The sequence below is a fragment of the Rhopilema esculentum genome, chromosome 11 (assembly GCF_057945365.1).
Source record: "Rhopilema esculentum isolate cy_ngs chromosome 11, ASM5794536v1, whole genome shotgun sequence".
NCBI classification, from domain to species: Eukaryota; Metazoa; Cnidaria; class Scyphozoa; order Rhizostomeae; family Rhizostomatidae; genus Rhopilema; species Rhopilema esculentum.
The window spans coordinates 14,360,794-14,382,746 of record NC_142825.1 but is presented as its reverse complement, the minus strand read 5'-3'; the positions used below and the strand labels follow the sequence as shown (position 1 = coordinate 14,382,746).

The window sequence follows — 21,953 nt, the reverse complement described above, 5'->3', positions numbered from 1 at the left end:
CTTTTGTAGCTCGTCGATACTTCATCGTAATTGAGGTTGATTCAAGACAGGCAGTGCTTGGAAAAGACTGCGCTGGGCCTTGCTGTCAGGGGCGTAACTTGGCCAATAGTTTTGGGGGGGTGAAAAGGGTTTCTGCCCTGCAAAACTGAGTGGTGCCCTGCAGACCTCGTAGCAACGGTTTGTCTATAAGTTACTAGTGAAAGCTTTACCAGTGTACACTGGTCTTTACCAAGGACAAACTTCTAAGCAAAAAAAACAAACTTGAAACTTCATTGCCTATGAAATTTCTATTTCTCTACGTGAGCGTAAATTGTTTTTTTATATTCACTTCATTTAATGTTGGTTTGCAAAATTAAGCTAATAAACAGCTAATTGGGGGGGATGGGGGGGGAGGTGGGTAATGATGTAGACAGCGGAACGAAATTTAACCCAGTGGGGCTAAGAGTCGAGTTTAGTGAGGTAGGAGGACCCACCTGTTGGGTCCGACGTGAAGAAATTTTTGAAATTATACCTTGTAAAAAGGGCTAAAAAGCATCTTTCAGACAAAAATTTAGCAAAATACTATTGTGCTAAAAGAATTGATTGTTTATTGAAAATATGATTGTTAATTGGGAAAAAACGGGAGGGGGATGTCATGCTAAAACTCTAGTGCTAGACGTTGGGGAAGGAAAGAAACGGCAACCTTTCGTTTCAGATTACACGTAGTTGTGAATGACAGAGGAAGATGTTGTTTTGATTGGGAGAATTTTTTTTCCTGAACAGAAATGTGCAGTTTCTTGTATCAAGAAGGCCAAAATTAAAAATGATACAGAAAGTGATTTACTGACTTAATGCAAATAAAAGAAAAATAATAAAAATATACGTGAAAAAGTTAGCAATTAGATGAAACAAAATTGGTATCTTAACGATTTATTATGTTTTTTATGCACTGTTAAAAGGTAATAGAAAAAATGATAAAAAATTCCTATCTTGACCAAAGTGAGGGACTTCAGCCCCTTATTCCCCCCCCCCCCAGTGACGCCGTGCTTGTCATGAAAATAATTTACAACTTAAATTAATTTGCATGACTCAACCTTGCCCTCATAAACATATGCATCAATCATTGCATCCATTGGCTATGACTTTCGGCAAGAAATTCTTTCGCTTTGCAAATAACGAGCTTTTCCTTACATACCTGTTCCGTTCTCTAAAATGCAATGTCAGGAAGGGAGGTTCATAACAAATACGATATTTCCATTTCAAAATTCCTAAACGGCTCTTTACGAACTTCAGAGGTGGCATTTCTGCGTGGCAATAAAGCTCTTCTTGGTGCCCTGCGAAATCTTCGATTGCCCTGCGAAATCGACTATTTTTTGGATTGGGGGGGTGTCACACCCCCCCACACCCCCCCCGGTAGTTTCGCCCCTGCTTGCTGTTGTACATTTGGGACAGACAGTACTTGAGAAAGACTGCGCTGGGCCTTGCTGTTGTACATTTGGGACAGACAGTACTTGAGAAAGACTGTGCTGTGCCTCGTAGATAAAGTTAGGTTCGCGGAGAACCGAGGATGTGTATTAGAGATTCAGCTGAAAAGTAAAGTTTAGCCTTGAAAAACTGCATGGAAGATAAAAAAAATATGATTAGCCGCTCGCCAAATGTCGTCATTTCTTGTAATTCTCTTCGCGGACACGGGCATTAAATCTCCCCACAATTTTCCATAATACACAAAGACCCGGCACCGGAAAGAATTCATGCAGATTATCCACATTTTTTAATTGTATGGAAAGCTAGAGTAAATAGATTTATTACAGCAGAATCTCGCAATGTTTACATACTTCTTGCCTTCTTCTATTTTGTTTTACAATAAGGCTTTAATGCCAAGGCTTATTCCTAGGGTTTGTAGCCATGCTTTCTTGGAAAATGGCTTTAGCTAAGGCAGCCTTTCCACTAGCCTGCGTTAAAACATATCCGGAGTAAAAGTTATCCGTTTTTAATGTGAGTCAATGGAAACGGAATTTTTCTTCGACCCGTTTTTAATCCGTTTTTATCGTTCCCACGAAGCCGGGTTAAAATGTATCCAGGGTGAAAAGTTGTAAGAGTAATCAGTATTTGCATCAATAATCCTTCAATTGCTATCGTTGTAGGTTAATGGAAGCAACATCGATATAGAGGATTTTGTTTTTTTATTTTTGGCACCATCTCAATTTTTGAACGTTGCTGTTGTTGCAAGTGGGTCAAAAGTTATCCGGGTTTCGGCGTTTCCATTAACTCGCAGGTGTGTCAAAAGATACCCGGGTAAAAAATGACCGACTTTGAGATCCGTTTTCAAACTTATCCGTTTTTCAAGTGGGTTGGTGGGAACGCGACGCAAAAACGGATAAATTTTAACCCGGATATGTTTTAGCCCGGGCTAGCGGAAAGGCTGCCTAAAATACGACAATGTACCTTTGACATATACTTAAAGTATTTGGGAGTACAAAATTTGAAAATTGTTACTAAAAAAGCAAACATTTTACACTTGACAGTCAGCTTTTAACCTTAGGTAAATCATGTCGAAAAAATGCTTGCTTTTTTCAGAGCGATTAAAAAGTATTCTATAGATCACGAAAATACAGTAAATTACAGGCATTTTTCACATTACGTCATGATTATTTACAGCCGTCGACAATCAGCCCCTTGACATTAAAACCATTTTATACTTAAGGGAGCAACGAAAAACATTGTGTTTCGAACGAAGAATAAGGACACGACTGTAGGGGCTTCGCACTTTTCAAAAGCTAAGCTTTAGTACTTTCTTCTACGGTTATTGAATGTAGTTAAACAAAATCGACAGTTGAACCGTTGAAACAAGATTGTCTTATCTGTCTTTGGCTTTTGCCCTTCGTGATAATATATCAGGCCTGAACATTTCAAATGATCGAATAACATTTTCTTAAAATAATGTGAGAGGAAAACATTCGTTATTAAAGATTTGAAATTTCAGCTTCTAGATATTATGGACTGCAAAGGTTTCTTTTCCAAGTCACAAGTTTTCTTGCCCCAAAATTCCTCGAGGTCGATCGTTTTCGGGGGTAACTTCAATTCCTGGGCAGCTTTACAAAATTCACACATGCAATGGTGATTCTTGAGTTTATAATTATATCTCCATTTGTGATATTCATTGTAGGCAGTGTCATTCTTATCCAGATAGTCTAGATAACTGGCCAGTTTTTGGAGACTTTCAAACTTTTGTACATCAACAAATGATCCAGGGATTGCAAGTTTTTCATTGTAATAATCCCCATATCCAATAACAACTGGAACCAAGCCAGCTTCCAGACCGTTCAACCAATATTTCTCTGTAATGTAATCCTTGCAAAAACTGTTCTCAAAAGCAAGGAAGAATTTATATTGCTGCATGATTTCTGTGCACTGTTTGCTTTTTCTTGGGCAATTAGGAGTTTGCGGCCGGAAGTGTCTTGAACAACCACCATACACATCCAATTTTGCGTGCTCTCGTAACTTGGTTACAAACTTAATTCTGTCACTATCGCAATGCGAGTTCATCCATGTGATCAACTTGCCTTTACCTAAAAGAAGAACGATGTCGTGAAACCTGGAAAACTAATAGGCCGCACTACAACTGGCCTAGTACAAGCCAGACTAACATATTCTTCTGGATCGGGTGTGGATCACATAACAATTTTAAATTTAACCGCACAGGTCAGAATGGGGGGAGCGGCTACAGTAAGCGAAAGTAATTCATGAACAATCTCAACAAAAATTGCTACATCATGCTAACAAACAAGGTAATGTACTAAGCAACTATGAAATCGAGAAAAAGGTGAACAAGTACCGAGTTAAAGCACCGGGTTAAAGAAACGCGACGGATGCTTTGGATATGTTTTTGTTTTCCAGCCATTGGAATCGGTTCCAGCCAGTCATAGCCCCATGGAAATAATTTCTATATGGAAAGCAGGCTACTTTCGTGTTAAACATAAAAGGTTGCAAAGTATGTAGATAGTTGTTTATGCAAGAATTTATGAGACGTTGCACAGATTTGAATAATTGTATTCGATAGAGACTGTAAATACAGAACGAAGAAGATCCGATGTACCAAAAACTGTCCACCTTGGCCTAGGAACTTTGTTGATGCTCCCATCATAACAAAATTACCTACCTACACGATGAACAAAGATAAATTAACTATTATGTAAATTAAGTTAAAGGTTGGGCCACTTTTCAAAATCAGCTTTTTACTTAAAGGCAGTCTGTCCCCTTCGTGATTGGCTAATTCTAACTTGAAAGCCTCGCCTGAAAGGAAGGTCTTCCTTTGCCTTTTTAGTATCCGACACTAGTTATTGTGTGTGTACACGACAAAAATTGCCTAATCTTTATATCATCGAAACTGACTTAGACGTTTCCGAATCGAAATTCATAGCAGCTCCTCGCTCGAGGAAATTGCGTTATTGTGGCTCTTCATTCTGATTGTTTTTGTGAATTAAATCAACGATGCATGAATATCGTGGCTATGAAAACAATGGGGGACATACTGCCTTTAATGTACCTCGCTTAAATTTTTCATTTGAACATGAGAAATGAAAAAGCAAAGTTATCTTTATCTCTAAACAACGGAGATTGTTTCTACAAAATTGGTAAACAGTGAATAAGACTTAGCCCGCCTTTGCGTTATAAATCAATCATTTCATTTCTCATAAAAGCTTTCTCCAAATTGTCTCTGAGTAAGTCATCTAGGCTATGAGTAAGTCATCCCTTACCTGCTGCAAAATTTTGGCCGAGCTGTGGCCGTTCGTCTTCATTTTCGAGCGGAAAGTAGAAATGATATGTTACAGTAATGTCGGAATCATGTCTGTAAGTTGCAGTCCAGTTGAATAAGCCGCTGTAGGCTGTTGTATCCCCATAAGAAAATATAGGGCTTTCATGCATGTAGAAAAGCCAAATTTGATGAGGTGGGCGTCGTGTTCTTGAAATTTCTTTAAGATGATTCAGATTAGGGAGATCTCGCCCATAGAAAACTACCATATCGCTGCTTGGAAGCTCGTCTTTACTGTATGTTACATTGCAGTCGTGAACTGGACACATTTTTCCATCAAAGTTTTTGAAATTGTAATTGTATGGAATATACCACCATGGCGTAACACCAAACAGCGGAGTGTAAATCAATATCTTCTTTCTTGGGCGTATTGGATATGACGTTGCAGCAACAGTTTTATTATCGTAATCAGTGTTTGCAGCGAACTGAAGCGAAATCAGTTCGTACGGTTTAACGATGAACTTATACTTCCATGATAAAAGCGAATTGAAAATCAACAACGACAAAGTTGATATTATGAAGAAAAACAAAACGCATTTAAACTTGAGTCTCATTGCTAGCTAATGATCGAAGTAACCCGAACTAACAATGTCTTTGCGCCCAGAAAAGGTGAACGACAACATGTTCAGCAGACCAGGTCGCAGCCGGGGGGACACTGCGGAATTAACCTAGGCAAAGAATTTGTATTTATTATGCAAAAACCTATAGAAGAACCTGTATAAAATGTATTGTTTTGTTGCAAAACAATCTGCACTTTTCGTCTCACACCTGGTTAGTTTCATATTCAACGAGAATCTTGTAAAAATGGCTTTGGCAAAAGAAAACATTTTGAATCATTTTGACAAGCTGGAAAATTTCAAGCGTTTAAGTCTTAGTGCGTCACTTTGCGAACCTTTTTATGAAGGAGGTAATTTCAAAGCTATAATCAAAGGTGAAAGCAGCCTTGCCCCCTCCCTCCCTCACTTTCAAATTCGCGGCGTGGGCCCTGGGTAAATTGATTGTAAAAATGGCTGCAATGCCAGAATTGAAAAGAAACGGTTTTGAGCTATGCGGGCTTTGTCTTTTCTTCCCCCCTAGGTCTGAGTTATGTTTTTGGGTCTGATACCGCAGCCGTTGTTCAAATTCGGCTTGAATCGATTACGTGGACAAAAGCATTAAAATGAATCCCGCTTCGACGAGCTAACCTTATAGGGAGAAGACGGGATCCCATCAAACCGAGCTAGCCTGTTCTCAATGTAATCGAAAGTTTGCTGAACACAAAGGATGCTATAGAATAGAGTACCGAAGTGATGACGTCACAAAAAAACTTTTTTAAGAATTTTCCAATTTTGACTATCTATCCTAAAAGAGCATTATGAAATAACGCTAAGTATGCAAAATCAGTTGAATGTGTTAACAAATTGGCTAAGATATAGCCACATAAGCAGAGGCTCTTCCCCCATCAAACCTGGATAAACGTTGAGTGACGTTAAATAATTAGTATTAGGCTTCGAACGAAATTTATGGTCGGGAAGAACAAGGCCATCTTGGCTTAGATCCTAGCCACTTCTTGGCTTACTGAAAGCTTTAACAACATCGTCGTGACTGTTAATAACATTAATTCTATCCGTATTTAGTCGATTATATTTAATTTTTCCATCTATGGTCAAAATTGACTCAATTCTAAGTTCATTCTTACGCGAAATCAAATCATTTAACCCCTGGTGCATACCACTGGCGAGGTCTTCGGAAAGAGAAATACTTTTCGTTTTTTTTTCCTTCAGGACTCGTACTTTAGTTTTGTGCGTTAAACATTTAACTAAAAGCCATTGGCTTACCATCAGACCTTCGTTTTCCAACACGATGAACAATGTCGATTTCCACTTTATCAACGCGTACCCCAATCTCATTCTCTAAGACACCAATCGTTTTTTCTTCCAGACTCTTGTGCTCTTCTTCAGTTAAACACTGAACTCTAAACGAAGATTTTCTGCTGTTTTGCTCCTGGCGTAATTGCTCAAATTGAATGTTTTTTATGCAATTAAACTGCCAGTCCATGGCATTTTTCAATCCATCAATATCGACAGAATTTTCCTCTTCTTTCTTTCGGATACCCAGGGACGTAAATTGGCAGATATTTTTTGGGGAGGGGGGGTGTAGGGCTCAAAATTTTTGACTGACAAAGGTCAGCTCTAATTTTGTACGAGGGCCTAAACTTTAATAGTTTTTTACCAACAAAACCTTACAAATTGTCTCGTAAATAACTATTCAGCTCTATGATAAAGTTTCTAGTTTTCGTAAATTTGGAAGATCGAGCATGAAGACTGTTAGTTTAATTAGTGCATCAAAACATACCTAGTCCAAAAATCAGGTGTTAATTTTTTTTCCTTCTTTGACTTGCCCATTGCTCCACTATCTTATCTAAATTTACGTTGTCCAAAATGTCTTACTCGCAAGTAAGAATCATGAGGTCATTTAGTTTTTCACAGGGGCGGCGCCAAGAAATTCGAAGTGAGGGGGGGGGGCTCCAGTTGATAGAATTATTAGACTAAAGAGCAATCTTTTGAAAAACGCTTCACGAATTTTTATGCCTATTATTTTATGGGGCACTCATTATGCTAGCGGTACGTTTGAAGGGGTCTTAGCGCCGAGGTTGGCGGAGGCCTTAGGGATATTGGAAAGAAGTGGCCAGAAAATTTTTCACGACCACGCTCTTTAGATTAACTTAAAATACATTTCAGAACATTTCTTGCAGGTATTTTCCTGCAATCGTTTAAAACATTTTGTTATTTTCACGGCATGCTCTTATTACATTTGATTAATTAAAGTCTTAAAATTGAATTCATTACTTTATGAGGCCCCATAGACTCCGGCGTATTCCTTGGAAATTAAGTAACTAAAGGATTTGTCGGATTATTCTTTTCTTTGTATCTTTTCATTTACTCATTTTATTTGCTTAAAAATACATTTTTGCAAAAGGGGGGGGGGCTGAAGCCTCCACCTGGCGCTGCCTATGTTTCATCGGTCAATCTCGAACGGAGAAAGTTCTTGATAAATCATGGGAAATGTACTGCGCTTCTTTGAGCATCACTTAAAAAATTCTATTTCGTATTCCGTTTTTAGAAGCAATTTGATGAAATCATTATCACACTATCCTCATTACGACGAATGTAGTTGAAAATACTTGCATTTTCATACAAAATTTCGTTTTTTCTGTATTGCGTCACCTCTCTTTCTTTTTAGGACTGCCTTTTACCATACAACTATTTTCTTTTGAACCTATACCTTTCTTATGCTTCTCTTTGAGCTACAGTTCACAAGGTCGTTTGAGTCAAAACTTCAATTTTCACAAATGATTCAAATTTTCTCCCTTTAACCTAGCTTTCTACCAACCGCTTTAAATTTTCCGACTGTCCTCAAATTTTCCGACTGGATAAAAGATTGGGGGGGGTGTCACACCCCCCCTCCACATCGCCCAGTATTTACGTGCCTGCGGATACCTGCTACTTCGTCCCGAAGATTAACAAAGTCGTTCTCGATACTGTCAAGCCTTTTTTCACTGTATTTATTTCAGTAAAGATTTCTTTCATGAAACTTGGGTTGAGATTATGTAAAGTTTTATATATTTCTGTAAGAAGCAATTGCAGATTTTTATCATGGATAGACGTCGAGTTGTCTTTTTCAAGAAGAGATTGAAGGCTTGATTCATAGTCACCAAAGGCAAGACGCAAATACTTTTCATGATTTCTATTTATTCTCTTGTTCATCTGTCGATCACAAAACATCCAAATTAAAGGGCAGTAGCTAAATTGTGATAAAATGAAGACGTGCATGGTATGTTTTACTTTTCTATCATCCATGCAGTTGGAGATTCGGGATAAAGCATGTAGCTTTTGGCTGGCCTTTTTGCATATCGGTTGTACGTGTCCTTTGAACGACAAATTATTATCAATTATCAATACTTATTCCAAGAAGTTTTTGTTCTTTACTTGGTTTATCTATTATCGTTTTATCTATTTTCAGAGATGTGTCATTGCTGCCTTTACCAAAATTTATAAGGTGGCATTTGTCCCCATTCATATAATTATTTTGAAACCATTCTTTCAAAATAACTACGTCTTGTTCTAGTATTTTAATAGCCTGATTAATGTCTTGGTGGTTGACATATAGCGTTGTGTCATCAGCACAATTGCATATTTGGCTATTTGATATAAACATAAACATGTCATTTGTGTATTTGAACAAGAGATGTCCCAAAACTGATCCTTGTGGCACACCTACACTCGTGGTTTTCCATTCACTGAAAGAGGGGTTTATTTTGACTCTTTGTTTTCTCTGGCTAAGGTACGATAATGTGAAATTCAAGGCGCTTCTACTAAAACCATAAACATTGGTTTAGCAATCATTAGGTCATGATTCAGACAGTCAAATGCTTTTGACAGATCCATCAATAGTGCACTGGCTGTTTTTTTAGTATCTAGAACTTTTTTGCAATTTTCTATGAATTTGAGTAATGTATGTTGGGCGCTATAATTCCTTCTGAAACCACATAGCAGTGGTGATAGAAAACAATGAGCGAAGGAAGTAATTTGTGATTCCATGATTCTCTCATATATTTTTGATGCGGACGGTAAGGTAGCAATTGGTCTATAATTTTTCTTACTGAATTTACCATCTTTTTTATGCATATATCATCTAATTTGAGTTCTTTTTGAAATGTCATATTAGATAGGTCCTCCTTAAACGCTCTTTGTAAAATTTCAGAGAAAATGTCTGAATATTCTTTAAATATCCTAGCAGGTATACTTTCTATTGGTGAGGCCTTTCTGGTATTAAGTTTGTTTATCTGATCCCAAATTTCCCCACTGCTTACTTCCCTGAATTCAAAGGGCTGTGGGTCAGGGTACATTTCTCTTATTTTTATGATACTTGGGTGGTCTTTATATTTCTCAATGACTTTATCAATTGGGTCATTTATACCTTCTGTAACTGACAAGTGAGCTATATCTTGTTGAATTCCTAGACCTTGTGTTATGTTTATAAAGTAGTTGTTAAATGATTCTACAATCTTGCGGTTATCACTAATTAATTCTCCATTTTCTTCCAATATAATGGAGGGTGTTGTTATTATCTTTTCTGCAAAGACCGGTTTGATCACTCTCCAGAATTTGCGATTATCTGTAAGATTACTTAAGTCTAGGTTTCTAAAATAACTGCTTTTAGCATTACGTAATAACTTTACACATTTGTTTTTTTGCCGTTTATATGCTTTATGATTTTCCTCATTTTTGTTATTAGTATATCTATTTTTTAATTTGCTACGATGCATTTTTGCCTTACGTAATTCTTTCGTCATAAATGGCCTGTTGTTTGCACGAACATACTTTCTCTTAATGGGGGCATGTTTATTAAGAAGAGTTTTGACTAAGATATCAACACTTCCGTAGTCTCTAAAGTTTAGTATTCGATGACTCAAAATTTCAGATCTAAAGCTCGGAATATCGAATTTTTTGCAGTCTCTATATGTAAGTATTTTGGGACCTCTCTTGGTGAAATCTTTGAGTATGCTCAGTATCATTACGTGGAAGTCAGACAACCCTGTTTCAACATTAGTCGTGTTTTGAAAGTGACTTACTGACAGTTTGTCAGTATCAATCTATACATCGTGGGTTGTCTGACTTATGACAGGTTGGATTCTTGATCAAGTTAACTAATTTATAAGTGTCCATGAAAGCCTTAATTGCGCTGTCACCCACTTCGCAATTGAAATCGCCCATAACGATAAGATCTTCAAATTTGTTGCTGAAGAAATCGATTCCTTTTTCGATCTCTTCAAAGAAATAGCTTTAGCATTGGGAGGGTGGGCGATATATGCTAAGTAGTAGCCATTTTTTTGTTCTAAGTTTTATTTCGGTGGTGCATATTTCATGTCATTAGGAAATTTGTAATTTGTTAGCTCTTAACAAGGATCCCTTCTCTTGCATAGGTAAGAAGGCCTCCACCATTTTTTTTCTATCCTTTCTGAAAGGTTCTCAAAAGCCTTCGATCATGAATTGACTTGTTGTAAAAGTTTTATCTATTTTAGTTCCGGCGATTGTAAGAATGTCGACATATTTTGAAACCATTAATTTTAATGGTTCAATTTTATTCCTGATTGAGTTAATGTTTAGGTATGCAATTACGAGATCCTTTTTATTTTTAATCCTGATATTCTTAAGAATGTCAACTGTATTTAATTCGCAGGAATCAGTTTCTAGAATTTTTTCATCTATGGTTTCATGGACGTATGATTCGGGGTTTTTATTTACTGTATTTATATTGCTGTTATTCAAATTTTTTAAGCTATTATTATTAGGTAGATCAAAACTTTTTCATATTTCTATCGAGTCGTCCTTGTTTAATCAAAATAAATACGACCAGCCACTTGATAACTTATCAAGAACAATTTGTATGATCTGGTCTGGTTCTTATTGTATCAAACTTACTTTGTAAAGCTAGTTCAAGGCTTAACCAGGGCCAAAAAGGAAAGCAGTTAATTTCGAACGCACTCGTGTTTGCGAATATAGAACAAACCTTCAAGATCCATACTGGTCAACACAAGCATTTACTATTGGTTACAGTACCAAAAGTAAGATAAATTGCCTTTAAGCTTTGGTTAGACATATGATGGAAAGAATGATCTGGCCTACAGGTGGTATTAGTGTGGTTTAAAAGAACAAAATTTCTTTATAGATTCTAATTTTGAACATAAATTTGATAATTGCAATTGCAATGAGAAATTGCACTGAGAGGATATACAGAGAAAAAAAATTCTTAACGGCTTGATGAGAAAAATATTCGATCGTCAACGTTAAAAAAGCTTTGAATATCTGCAGAAAAATACTGGAGTCAGCCAACTAATTCCCAAAATCTTTTTCACACAAATTATTTTCATCTTTTACAGGGCCCCACACACACTCCGCTAAAAAACTGCAAGATCTGCAGCGCTCTAGTGATAAAATCAAAGAAAATTCCGTAACCAATGAGGACCAGGGCGTGGGAAATAACGGTGATCAGCTTGAAGCAGACGATGATGAGTGGAACTACAATTTCTTTGGGAGTTCCAGCAAAGGAGAAAGTGATGAAGGATGAATGGATTCCATATCATTTTCTATACGACGAAATTTTAATTTTGAATGACTTTTTAACTAGCTAAAGATTTTTAGGTATACTTTCACGCGTAATTCAATTACCTTTAAAGGAAGATGATGTCATAAAATGATGACGACGTCATGAAAGAACGTTTCAAAGTAAGTATAATAGTAATTCAATACATCTTTCAAAAGCACTGAATGTGTGCAGTTCGAATATGGAACATATTTGACAATGATAGTTGCGAGAAAACAATTAAAAAGGTTCAAAGTGAATTTTCTCCCAGTTGATGACGTCATCACCAAATCTGACTTACGCTTAAGATATTTTTCATTTCATCTCAGATTTGAAATCTGCATAGTTAACTTGGTGCAAAAATGCAAGAAAAATTGAGGTCGAGTCCTTGGCTGATTTTTAAAGATTTTTGGTCATTTTTCGATGACGTCATCAAAAACAGCAACTTCCGGTGATAACTTTTGGTTTTTGGATTTGGAATCTCCATGGTCGATTAGTAAGAATGTGAAATAAAATTCGAGGTTAGGCAGTGTGCTAAGTTTTTCTACAAAATTCTCTGTTTAGTATATTATATCATTTATTCCTAAAAACTTACCAAACGAGAATTCAAGAATTTTGGTAAAAATTGGAAGAATCGAAATAGGACGATAATTGCCATGTTGCAGTTTCGATTTGCCTTTATGTATAGGCGTAAATTTTGCAAATTTGAACTTGTCTGGAAAGACATCTTCAAAAAAAGAGGAGTTGGTTTTCACAGGAAAAGTTTCAGAAATAGTATAGCGACATAACAGTGGCTCTAGAGGAAGTCAACGGCATAACTAGTTTAATAGGCTTAGTACGAGCATCATAAGAATCATTTGGTTTACTTACATCAAGATTAGCTATTATGTCGTTGATTTCCTCTGAAGTCACTGGATCTAAACAAATACTATTGAAATTCGAATTTGTCAAAAAATCGCTAAAATCTTTTGTAGATGGTTTCATTTGTTCTACTAGCTTTTGTGCCACTAAAGTGAAGTACTCGTTAAATGAATTAGCAACAGTTTTGCTGTAAGATGTAAATTTTCCATTAGTGAAAATTGTAAATAATTGTAAATGCAAATTAAGGTTATGGCTGTTGTTATTATTTTGTGTGTTGATTATTCCATTAACTCCAGACCAAAGTTTTTATTGTTTTCTGGAATTTCTCAAAATATAAGGCATAGTAGTCTTTTTTGCTCTTTCTGATAAGATAATTAATAAGGTCTCTACAATACTTATATTTTTTATAGATATTAGCGTTTTTGTTTTAAGGATTTTCTTATAGTATTTATTTTTAGTTGAGATCGATTTTAGGATTCTTTTAGTGATCCAGAATTATAATCTTTGCTTATACATTTTCTTTGTTATTGGTTTTAGGGGAATATGTTTATCAATGGTGTTAAGTAATTCGTCATGAAGTAAATCATATAGTTTGTTTGCCTCCTGAATCGAGTTAATTGTTGTTTCTAGATTCTTTTTTCTCAAGTCGTGTATGTATAGATCAAGAGTGAATTTTCTATAATCGCGAAAGAATCATCTGTTGTATGTTTTTACAGAAAATAAGCAGAAGGAGCAATTCATGCTGCCTTCGACTGGAAATCAGGGAATTTATTCACATAATTCACTATACAAGGGAACATCCAGTCGTAAGGATCATAAGGATCAAACAAGTTTTTTAACTTTTACGATCCTAATGTCATGTCTTTCAAATCACGTGCTAACCATTTCATGATTATGGTTCTTGGTGTTTTCACTTGATCATGAGCGTCATAGAATCTTATGACTCTAATGAAAACGAGGCTTTAAAATTACAATGGCAGTGATATTGGACTTGATTTCAGTTTAGGTCTCACGGATTTGAAAATGCCAACTAAAGATTTGCTCTCTGTATATTTATTTAATTTAACCCCGCCTGGTTTGCTTTATGATTTTTTTGATTCTCCATCGGGTCGGCAAAGATCTCATTCAAATAGCCAGTTGCCAATGCCAAAGGCTTTGAGGCAAGCATTCTGTATGACAAACTCGGTAGTTCGAGAACATTTGTACAAAATAGCGTTTCTTTAGCGATATTGGTTCTACCCTAGTGAGTCTGGTACCCAGGAAAGCAAGCGAGTATGAACATGAAGCAAGTTGATTCTACCATGATCCTATGGTCTGGATAACACCCTTGAAATGCTATTCCTGTTAACCGACACAAATCAATTTCTTAGCATCTCCGCTGTGTTGAAGTTTTTTTTAGGTTCTTCTCATTCAATTCAAACATTTTCCAGCTTTGTCACATACTTTCCATATCTTGCTTCTTCATCTTTCTTCTGCAATTTTTGCTTCGATTTCTTGACACAAAGGTTTGCCTTGCCTATTGTCCTAAATGACTGGAGCGCTAGGCTGCAAAAATCGCAAGCACGACTCCCTTTTCCAGTAGTCTGGAACAAAATGGCTGCCTAGCAAGTTGGAGATAAAACATTTCAATTCGGCAAGCAACTGTCTGACTTGAAACGAATTTATCAGTCTTAGAGGGGAAATAGTAAAAACTTTTCATCTCACTGAATATGCTTCCAAAATCCTTCACAGGTAATTATAAATATTCCTAAACCCTTTTTTGGTGAAATTTTCTCTCCGCAGTTTTATAAAGGATAGGAAGCGTAAAATAAAAAATCATGAATAAGGACAAATTTTGATACCTTGATGTTAAAAGTCGGTTGTCAAATCAGAATTGTGATTATAACAAAATTCAAAATTGAAATATGTACAAGGGATATGAAAGGCCCTTTATTCAAAACTATCGTATATCAAAATAAATATTTTAACAAAAATGATAATAATTCATTGAATGTCTAAATAAAATTTGCTTTAATATACATTTTAAAGTAAGAAATGAAGAAGTTAAAAAGAAAGTTATACAAAACATTTGCATCTTCGATGACAGGCAATATCATTAATCTTAATAAATCCAGGTAACATATGTATCATCTCAAACAAGCTGTCAAATATTATAAAAACAACTGCATATTTCAAATTTTTCCATAATCCATAATTTTGAAGCAAAAAAATTAGTTGTAAAAAGTAAAGCAAAGGTAACAAAAAATAGAAAATACCAAATTTACATTCAGATGGAAATATTTTTCATGATTCAAACCAGGACTTTTTTAAAAGGTGGAAATATTTGAGAAAAGAACATCCATTTGTTTACTTAACAAGCACCTACAATATGTTTAGATGTTCATTTTTGTGCACATAGGTTGGCAATGAGTCTTGAAGTCCAAGGTTGAATACAATAAGCATACAGCTCTGCAAATCTTCTAAATCCACCAGTTATCAAAGGTGAGTTGATCTGAGCGGTTGTCCTATTTGTAATAAAGCTCAAGATTCATTCCATCATTTATTTCATCTGTTTCAGGGGTCAATGAAAATAAAAGTGAACTTTTCAGGTCTAACAGACCCCTGCAATAAAATTCCATGCTGCAAAAGGTTAAAAAAGGACCTGTTACAGACACCCAAATTTTCAAAAATGGGACATTACGCTAACTTTTTACAAAGCCTTTTCTGTGCTCCATATAATCTATACTGTTATTATGTTAAGAATTGTTGCCCTGAGGTTATTCTGATAGAAATCAACTATTGTGAAATATCAACAAGGCGTATCCACACTTCATGTGAAAGGACCACAAGGTGACATTTTTTTGTTCATTGTGAAACTATAGCTTGTTTCCAAATTGTGTAACAAATTTATCTAATTTGAATTACAATATGACAAAAACATTTAGAGATAATGTCAGGCAATATTGAAATTTGGGGAAAATTAGGTATCTTAATTTAGCTATAATTTCAAGCAACATTTGTTATCTTTCACAAATGTAAAATAGTTCCTCATAGTTTCTAATCCAGTTGTTTTCCATTAATATGGTTAAAACAGAAATCTAACACAACCTATTCCAACTGCTCGGTATTACCTAATAAACAGACCTTATCACCTTTAAGATTATAAGAGCTTTTGAATAGAAAAATTCAATGAACTCTTGTGCAATAATTGAGAAGAAAACCACCTTATAAAGTAAGTTTAAGTCATGCACATGTTGGCATTGACCAAACAAATTCTTGATGAAAAGATACAGTCCCTGAGGGTGATATGATCTTTGAAGATAGTGTACCTGGAAAAGGTTTGCAAACATGAAGTCAAATAAAATCCTTCCAGACATAACAATTCCAGGCTTGCAGAATTGAGTTGCAAAATGTTTAAAACAGAACATTGGCAATTAACTTGAAGTTAAAAACTGAGTATTACACATCAATTGCAATAAAACATATATTCAAATTTACCCTCATCTTCCAAGAAAAGCTTCATTTTGTAACAATCCACTAGTTGCAACTGATAAGGAAATCTGTTTAAGGCTTCTGATTTCCATGATAGCCACACTTTTCCTTCCTGGTAATATTAGGCATGCAAATGTTTTGGATTGTTTTATATTGCACTGTGTCATGCTTTGACTAACTATTCTTTATGTCTATGGGTTTTTTTAAATTCTTGTTAATATTGTCTGAAGTAGATGTGGGGAGCATAATCAATCTTTAAGGCCTTTTCCCGTTACTCTGTCTTTGCTAGATCTTTTTACAAGTCATTCCACTTTCATTATTTTTTTAACTGTTCCAATTACTCCAGGCAACTTCATTTTGGTCAAAATAAAAACAAAGGTATTTCCATTACTCCATTTTGATCTGTCATCATATCCTTTATTTGAGCCCTTTTTGAAACTAAGAATGAATGACTCTACTTTCAAATGCCACAGTTTCTTGCTGTTCCCAATAAAACTATCAGTTTTCAAATGACTCTATTTTCAAATGGTTCCACATTAAACAGCATTTTCAAATGAATACAGTCTGGGATCAAATTACTTCTCAAATTCTGGGATCAAATCCTTTCTCAAAACAATACGCAGCCATTGCAACAGAGCCAATAAAACTTGATATATGCTTTTTATTTAAATATCATATTTTGCCATGCATAATGCACACCTTTCTTTTGAATTGTTGTTGTTTGAGGGTGCGTTTTATACAATGGTAACATTGACTCTCCTATCATTTCCTTTCAAGGCAAAGTTTAATTTCATAGACAAAATCATATGATATTTGGAGCACCAGTTTTCCCAATTGAATAACCGGACTTTTATTGAAAATTTAGTAAAAACTTCCAGATTCTCCAGCCGGGATAGAAAAATTATCTGACAAAAGCTTTTTTACTCCAAAATGGAAGGGTTGTACCCTGCATTCTCTTAATTGGAAGGCACACCCCTGTCAGTTGTGGATGGAACAGATGACAAACAAGAATCTTATGGATTTTCAAACCTGTAATCGTTAATGATGATTTTGATTATTTTATGATGGTAAACTTTCTACTTCAAACATTGCAGTTTGAGCGAATTTTCCTCCACAGATTTAGTGTAAATATTTAGTGTCAATAGTCAATAGTATATAATAATATTATATTAAGGTCAATAGTATAATTTGTCAATAGATTTAGTGTCAATAGTTTATTCTTTAACTGAAAGATACATGCTTTACAAAAACTGAGAGCAGGGGGTGTGCTTATACATGGTAAGAAATGGTAAAAACTATTTTCAGAATCCAAAGATGGAATTAAGAATGTGTCTTATGCAAAGATGTGTCATATACATGGCAAAATACAGTACTATCTTTTCAAGAAACTTCTTTTAAAATTCAGTAAAAATTATTTGCTTTATAATAGCCTCATACACTTTGTCAAACAGTGATAGACCCCTTGAAATATATGCCATATTATACTAAAAGTCTATGTTTCATGGATGGCACCCCTCTACTTTTCAGGGAGTGCAATTACTAGTATGATAAAAAATTTTCATATAACCAGGACTGCTCTTTCATATTGGCACTGATGATAAAGAGAAATGGGTGGGTAATGTCTGACTAAATGTTCTTATGTCTTGAAATGTTACTTGAAATGTCTTGAAATGTTACTTGTCTATTCAACCATATCAATGGATGCAACTAAACTAAAATTTCTATACTAAGTAATATATATTTAAGAAAACAACTGAATATGCATGACAAAATCTGTACCATTTCTTGAGAACAATTCTTTCTGGTCTTGTACCAGTCTGTGCTGCAATTAATAATTTCAAATCCCCAACAGTGTCATCTGCACTTTTCAAGTCAAGGCAAATATCATCAAGGCAGTTCAGTTGGTTAAGACGTCAATGATTTTGTATCAGAGAATAATGGTATACAGAGCCTAATACATCGGATAAGGAAAAACAAAAGAAACAGAAAACTAAAAAACACAAGGTGGGGATGCTAAAGAAAGAGAGGAGGACAGGAGAGATAGGGATCAAATTAGAAGTTATTCAAAATCCTAACTTTATAAAAGAAAGGAAAAAGAAGTAGAATTAAATATCAATGAGAAACTGAAAGAAAAATCGAAAGAAAATGATAAGATAATAGAAAGATAAAGCATAAAAAGGGCTTGAATTTGAAAGAAATATTTATTCCTATAACAAGTGGGGACAAGCAAGGCACTTAGTGAAAGATACGGGAAATAATTCAGGAAAACAAATGAACTGTGTATGGATAGAAGGAAACAATAAAAAGGACATAAGACTGTAAGAAAGTAAAGAAGGCAATTAGAATACAAAAAAAGAATGACAGAAGCCAGGTTGGAAAACATGCATGGACTTTTGCATTGCTGGACCAGCTGTGACATGCTACTGGATGGATTCGAGCTGCAAGCAGTGATGCCTATATATATACTTAAATATGATATACATTAAATCATCTATATCTTATTTTAAACTTGAAATATTCATCTTGGAGTAGCTTTATACTAAAAACTTCATGACAGTTGCAAGTTACTTTAATTTGAATATTTAGAAATTTCTTTAGATTTGACTGGAATTTGCTGCTGTAGTGATAACATTCAACAAATCCCATTGAAATGTGTATGGTCAGTGGGGGGAAAAAATGCGCATGGCGATTTTGGGAGTAAAAAATGCGCACCCATTTCTACAGCGCTGTGGAGGAGTAACCAACAGTTTGAGATAAGGCATGATAAACCAAACCTTTGATGATAGTTTCAATGAAAACCAAATCCAAAAATAGTGCTCTTTTGTTTTTCATTACGTATTTGAAAAGCGGAAGCTCCAATTTATGATGATATCAAGTTTTCCATGACAACGGTAAACTTTTCGATTTCTCAGCTCATTGACTGCATTCCAAAGGTATTATCACAGCATTACACTACTTCAGTGTTAAGGTCATTGCCCATAAACAGATGTTGTTACTCCTCCCAAGTGGCATGTCTAGAGGGGCCTGCGCATTTTTTAACCTCAAATTTTCTGTAGTGAGGGGAAAAAATGCCCACCATAAAGTTATATTTTCGTCGGAAAAAGGCTCTGTATCTGTTCTTAAAACATGTGACATATGCAAGAATGAAACCATATTTCACAACCATATGGATTTGGGAAAATTATTTTCTAGAAACCAAGAAGTTTACATAAAAGGACAAGTTATAACTTTCTAAAAAGACTTTGGATCCTTTTCATAAGAGCATTTGCCTTTCTAATAATTCTTTTAAAAACGTATCAAAAGACGCTTTGCATGGAATATACCAAGAAGTTATCTTGTGCAGAGGGGCAGAAGGGAATACCTTATCTCGGGGGGATGTCAAAGTTTTGATTCCGTCAGCTGATCTAACTGTCGTCAGATGACTATGATGTAATATTTAAATTTTACCTTGCTGAAACAGCAATAAGTGAATTACAATAGATGCTATTTATGGGCCATTTTATGTGTTGCGTGTCTCTTGATGGCTATAAAAGCTTTTCCACTGAAGACAAGATCAGTTTATTTTAGAAGACTACAAATTAAGTCGCATTGCATAGATTGAAAGCAAAATGCTGAAGACGTATGTAAAAAAAGCAAAATCTTGGCAAGAGAGACATATGGAGAACGCTTTGCTAGAAGTTTCAAGGGGCGTTTTAAGCATCAGGAAAGCTGCAAAGACAATCTTGATTTAAAAAAATTATTTACAGCAAATATCAACAAATTTATTGAATCAAATCAACATTCTTCCGTAATTGAGAGGTGCGTAGTTTTTTGCCACATGTGCGCATTTTTTCTCCTTTTTGTGGTTAAAAAATGCGCACCAGTTTTTCATTCTTAAAAAATAATCTCTTAAAGAAAGGGTAGCAATTTTTTGTTGCTAAAGGAACTTATCAGGGCTACTTTGTAACTATACATAATTTTTTCCAATATGTGTGAACAATCAGGGGGAAACCGAAAATTTCTCAAAAATGCGCATTTTTTCCCCCCACTGACCATATAGAAAAACTAAATTTCGAAAATGGGGTAATTCGCTGTCTGACGGGCCAAACAGCAAACAGCATAAAACCTTCGGCACAGACAAATTCAACATAAAGATTCTACTTCTATGTCATGTAGACTATGATCTATTTTTTGGGATCCAATCCACTAAATTTTGGCAAATAAATGTGAAGAATTGAAGTTACACTCTTTTTTTATAAGAACCAGTGAATTTCAGTTCAGGCTGACTGTTCTTAATTTTTTCGAAAATCTGAGGCTGGATTGTTCTTAATTTGTTCTTAAATTAAGAGGGTGTAAGCAGTGCTATTGCTAGCTTTTTCGATCTAATGAGGTGTTCAGGCCTTATTTGCCAACAAAGTGAGTGAGACAGCCTTAATTTGCTGACAAATTTGAATATTCACCGAAAAAGCACCCAAACATCGCTAAAAATCCTCGATTTTGAGAAAAAACGTTGTTCAAAATTGCATTTTGCAGAAGCTCAGCCTCAGCTTGTTCTCACTTTGTTCTTAACTTTTGACCAGTTTTGAGGCTCGTGTTCTGATAAAATTGTTCTTATAAAAAAAAGAGTGTAGATAAAAAATTGCCAAGAACAGAGAATGTTTCACAAGTCAGGGAAGTTCGTTCAATTAAAACCACAGAAAAGGATACTTGCACTTCACTCTCACTTTTTTCCCAAGACGATCGTTACATGTAACCTCGATCATTTCTGGTCTTTTTTGTACAATAAAAAGAAGTGCAACCAACGTCTTATGATAAATATGGCGCACGGTGTCTAAACATCAATCTCGAATTGGCTCATAATCTCGTATTCGTGAGAAAAAAGGTGGCTGCAACAACCAGGCCCCAGTAAAGAAAATGATCAGAGGCTACATGCTGAAGGCCAAACTTGTCAGAAATTGTCACTTTTTCAGAATTTTTAGGAAGACTTTCCCTTAACCCTCACAGAAAATTTAAATACCAACTGAAGCTCTTGTATAGAAGTAGGAATGAGTGTTACTTTTTAGCCCCAAATTTTTTGTCCGATAGTAACACTAAACACGTTAAATTCGATAAACGAATCATGGCCCTGCGTGGGATTCGGTGTTGCAACAGACCCTTTTTAGATGTGGGCAGTCTCTCTCCAAATAATCTAGGCCTACGTATCCCCAAAATGGAATTAAAAGTTAACAAAATACTTCAACTTTTGAAGCATAACCATGAAAACACATTGAAAACCTTGAAAACATGATTCTTACGATTTGGAAAAGTCTTACGATTCTTAGGATTTTGCTGTGTTACGGTACGAAGGTCCAACTTGTTTCACGTGCTGGTTCACGTGGGTATCAGCGTGAACATCGTTTTATTAACTTTTATGCTATTTTAACTATTGTTCTGTTCTAATTTGCTGTTATCATGTTCTGTTTTGTTATTGGCTGGTTGTATTTTAGAAAGGGTATAAAAGAGCTTGCCTGTTTTAGAGTAGGAGGCTTTTCACTGTGGGCGTTCCCGCCTTGCCAAAAGAATCGTGGCCGCCGTTTCCCGATGAAAGTCGAAGCGTGTGTCGCTTGAAAGACGTCGCTGTTGTCCTGTTGCCATTCGAAGTGTTTAATTCAGAGACGCCACAAGTCGCCAACACTAAAGCAAGCTAAAGGCCGTGAGTGCTTTGTTATCATTGTTATACTTAGCA

General features: G+C 35.5%; 2 protein-coding genes across 2 annotated transcripts; both read right to left on the bottom strand.

The window, feature by feature from the left end:
• Window positions 1-1,737: 1,737 nt before the first annotated feature.
• On the bottom strand, window positions 1,738-5,408 carry LOC135693825 (core alpha-(1,3)-fucosyltransferase). Its single transcript, XM_065212407.2, has 2 exons — window positions 4,737-5,408; window positions 1,738-3,548 (listed from the first exon to the last, which is right to left on the bottom strand). The coding sequence occupies exons 1-2, from the start codon at window positions 5,344-5,346 to the stop codon at window positions 2,959-2,961; spliced, it is 1,200 nt and encodes a 399-aa protein (XP_065068479.2). The 5' UTR covers window positions 5,347-5,408; the 3' UTR covers window positions 1,738-2,958.
• A 9,298-nt stretch (window positions 5,409-14,706) lies between these two features.
• LOC148959057 (ubiquitin-like protein 5) lies at window positions 14,707-21,094 on the bottom strand. Its single transcript, XM_089111327.1, has 4 exons — window positions 20,936-21,094; window positions 18,029-18,112; window positions 16,049-16,086; window positions 14,707-15,326 (listed from the first exon to the last, which is right to left on the bottom strand). Exons 1-4 carry the CDS (start codon window positions 20,989-20,991, stop codon window positions 15,283-15,285), a joined length of 222 nt encoding a protein of 73 aa, XP_088967453.1. The 5' UTR covers window positions 20,992-21,094; the 3' UTR covers window positions 14,707-15,282.
• Between the last annotated feature and the right edge of the window lie 859 nt (window positions 21,095-21,953).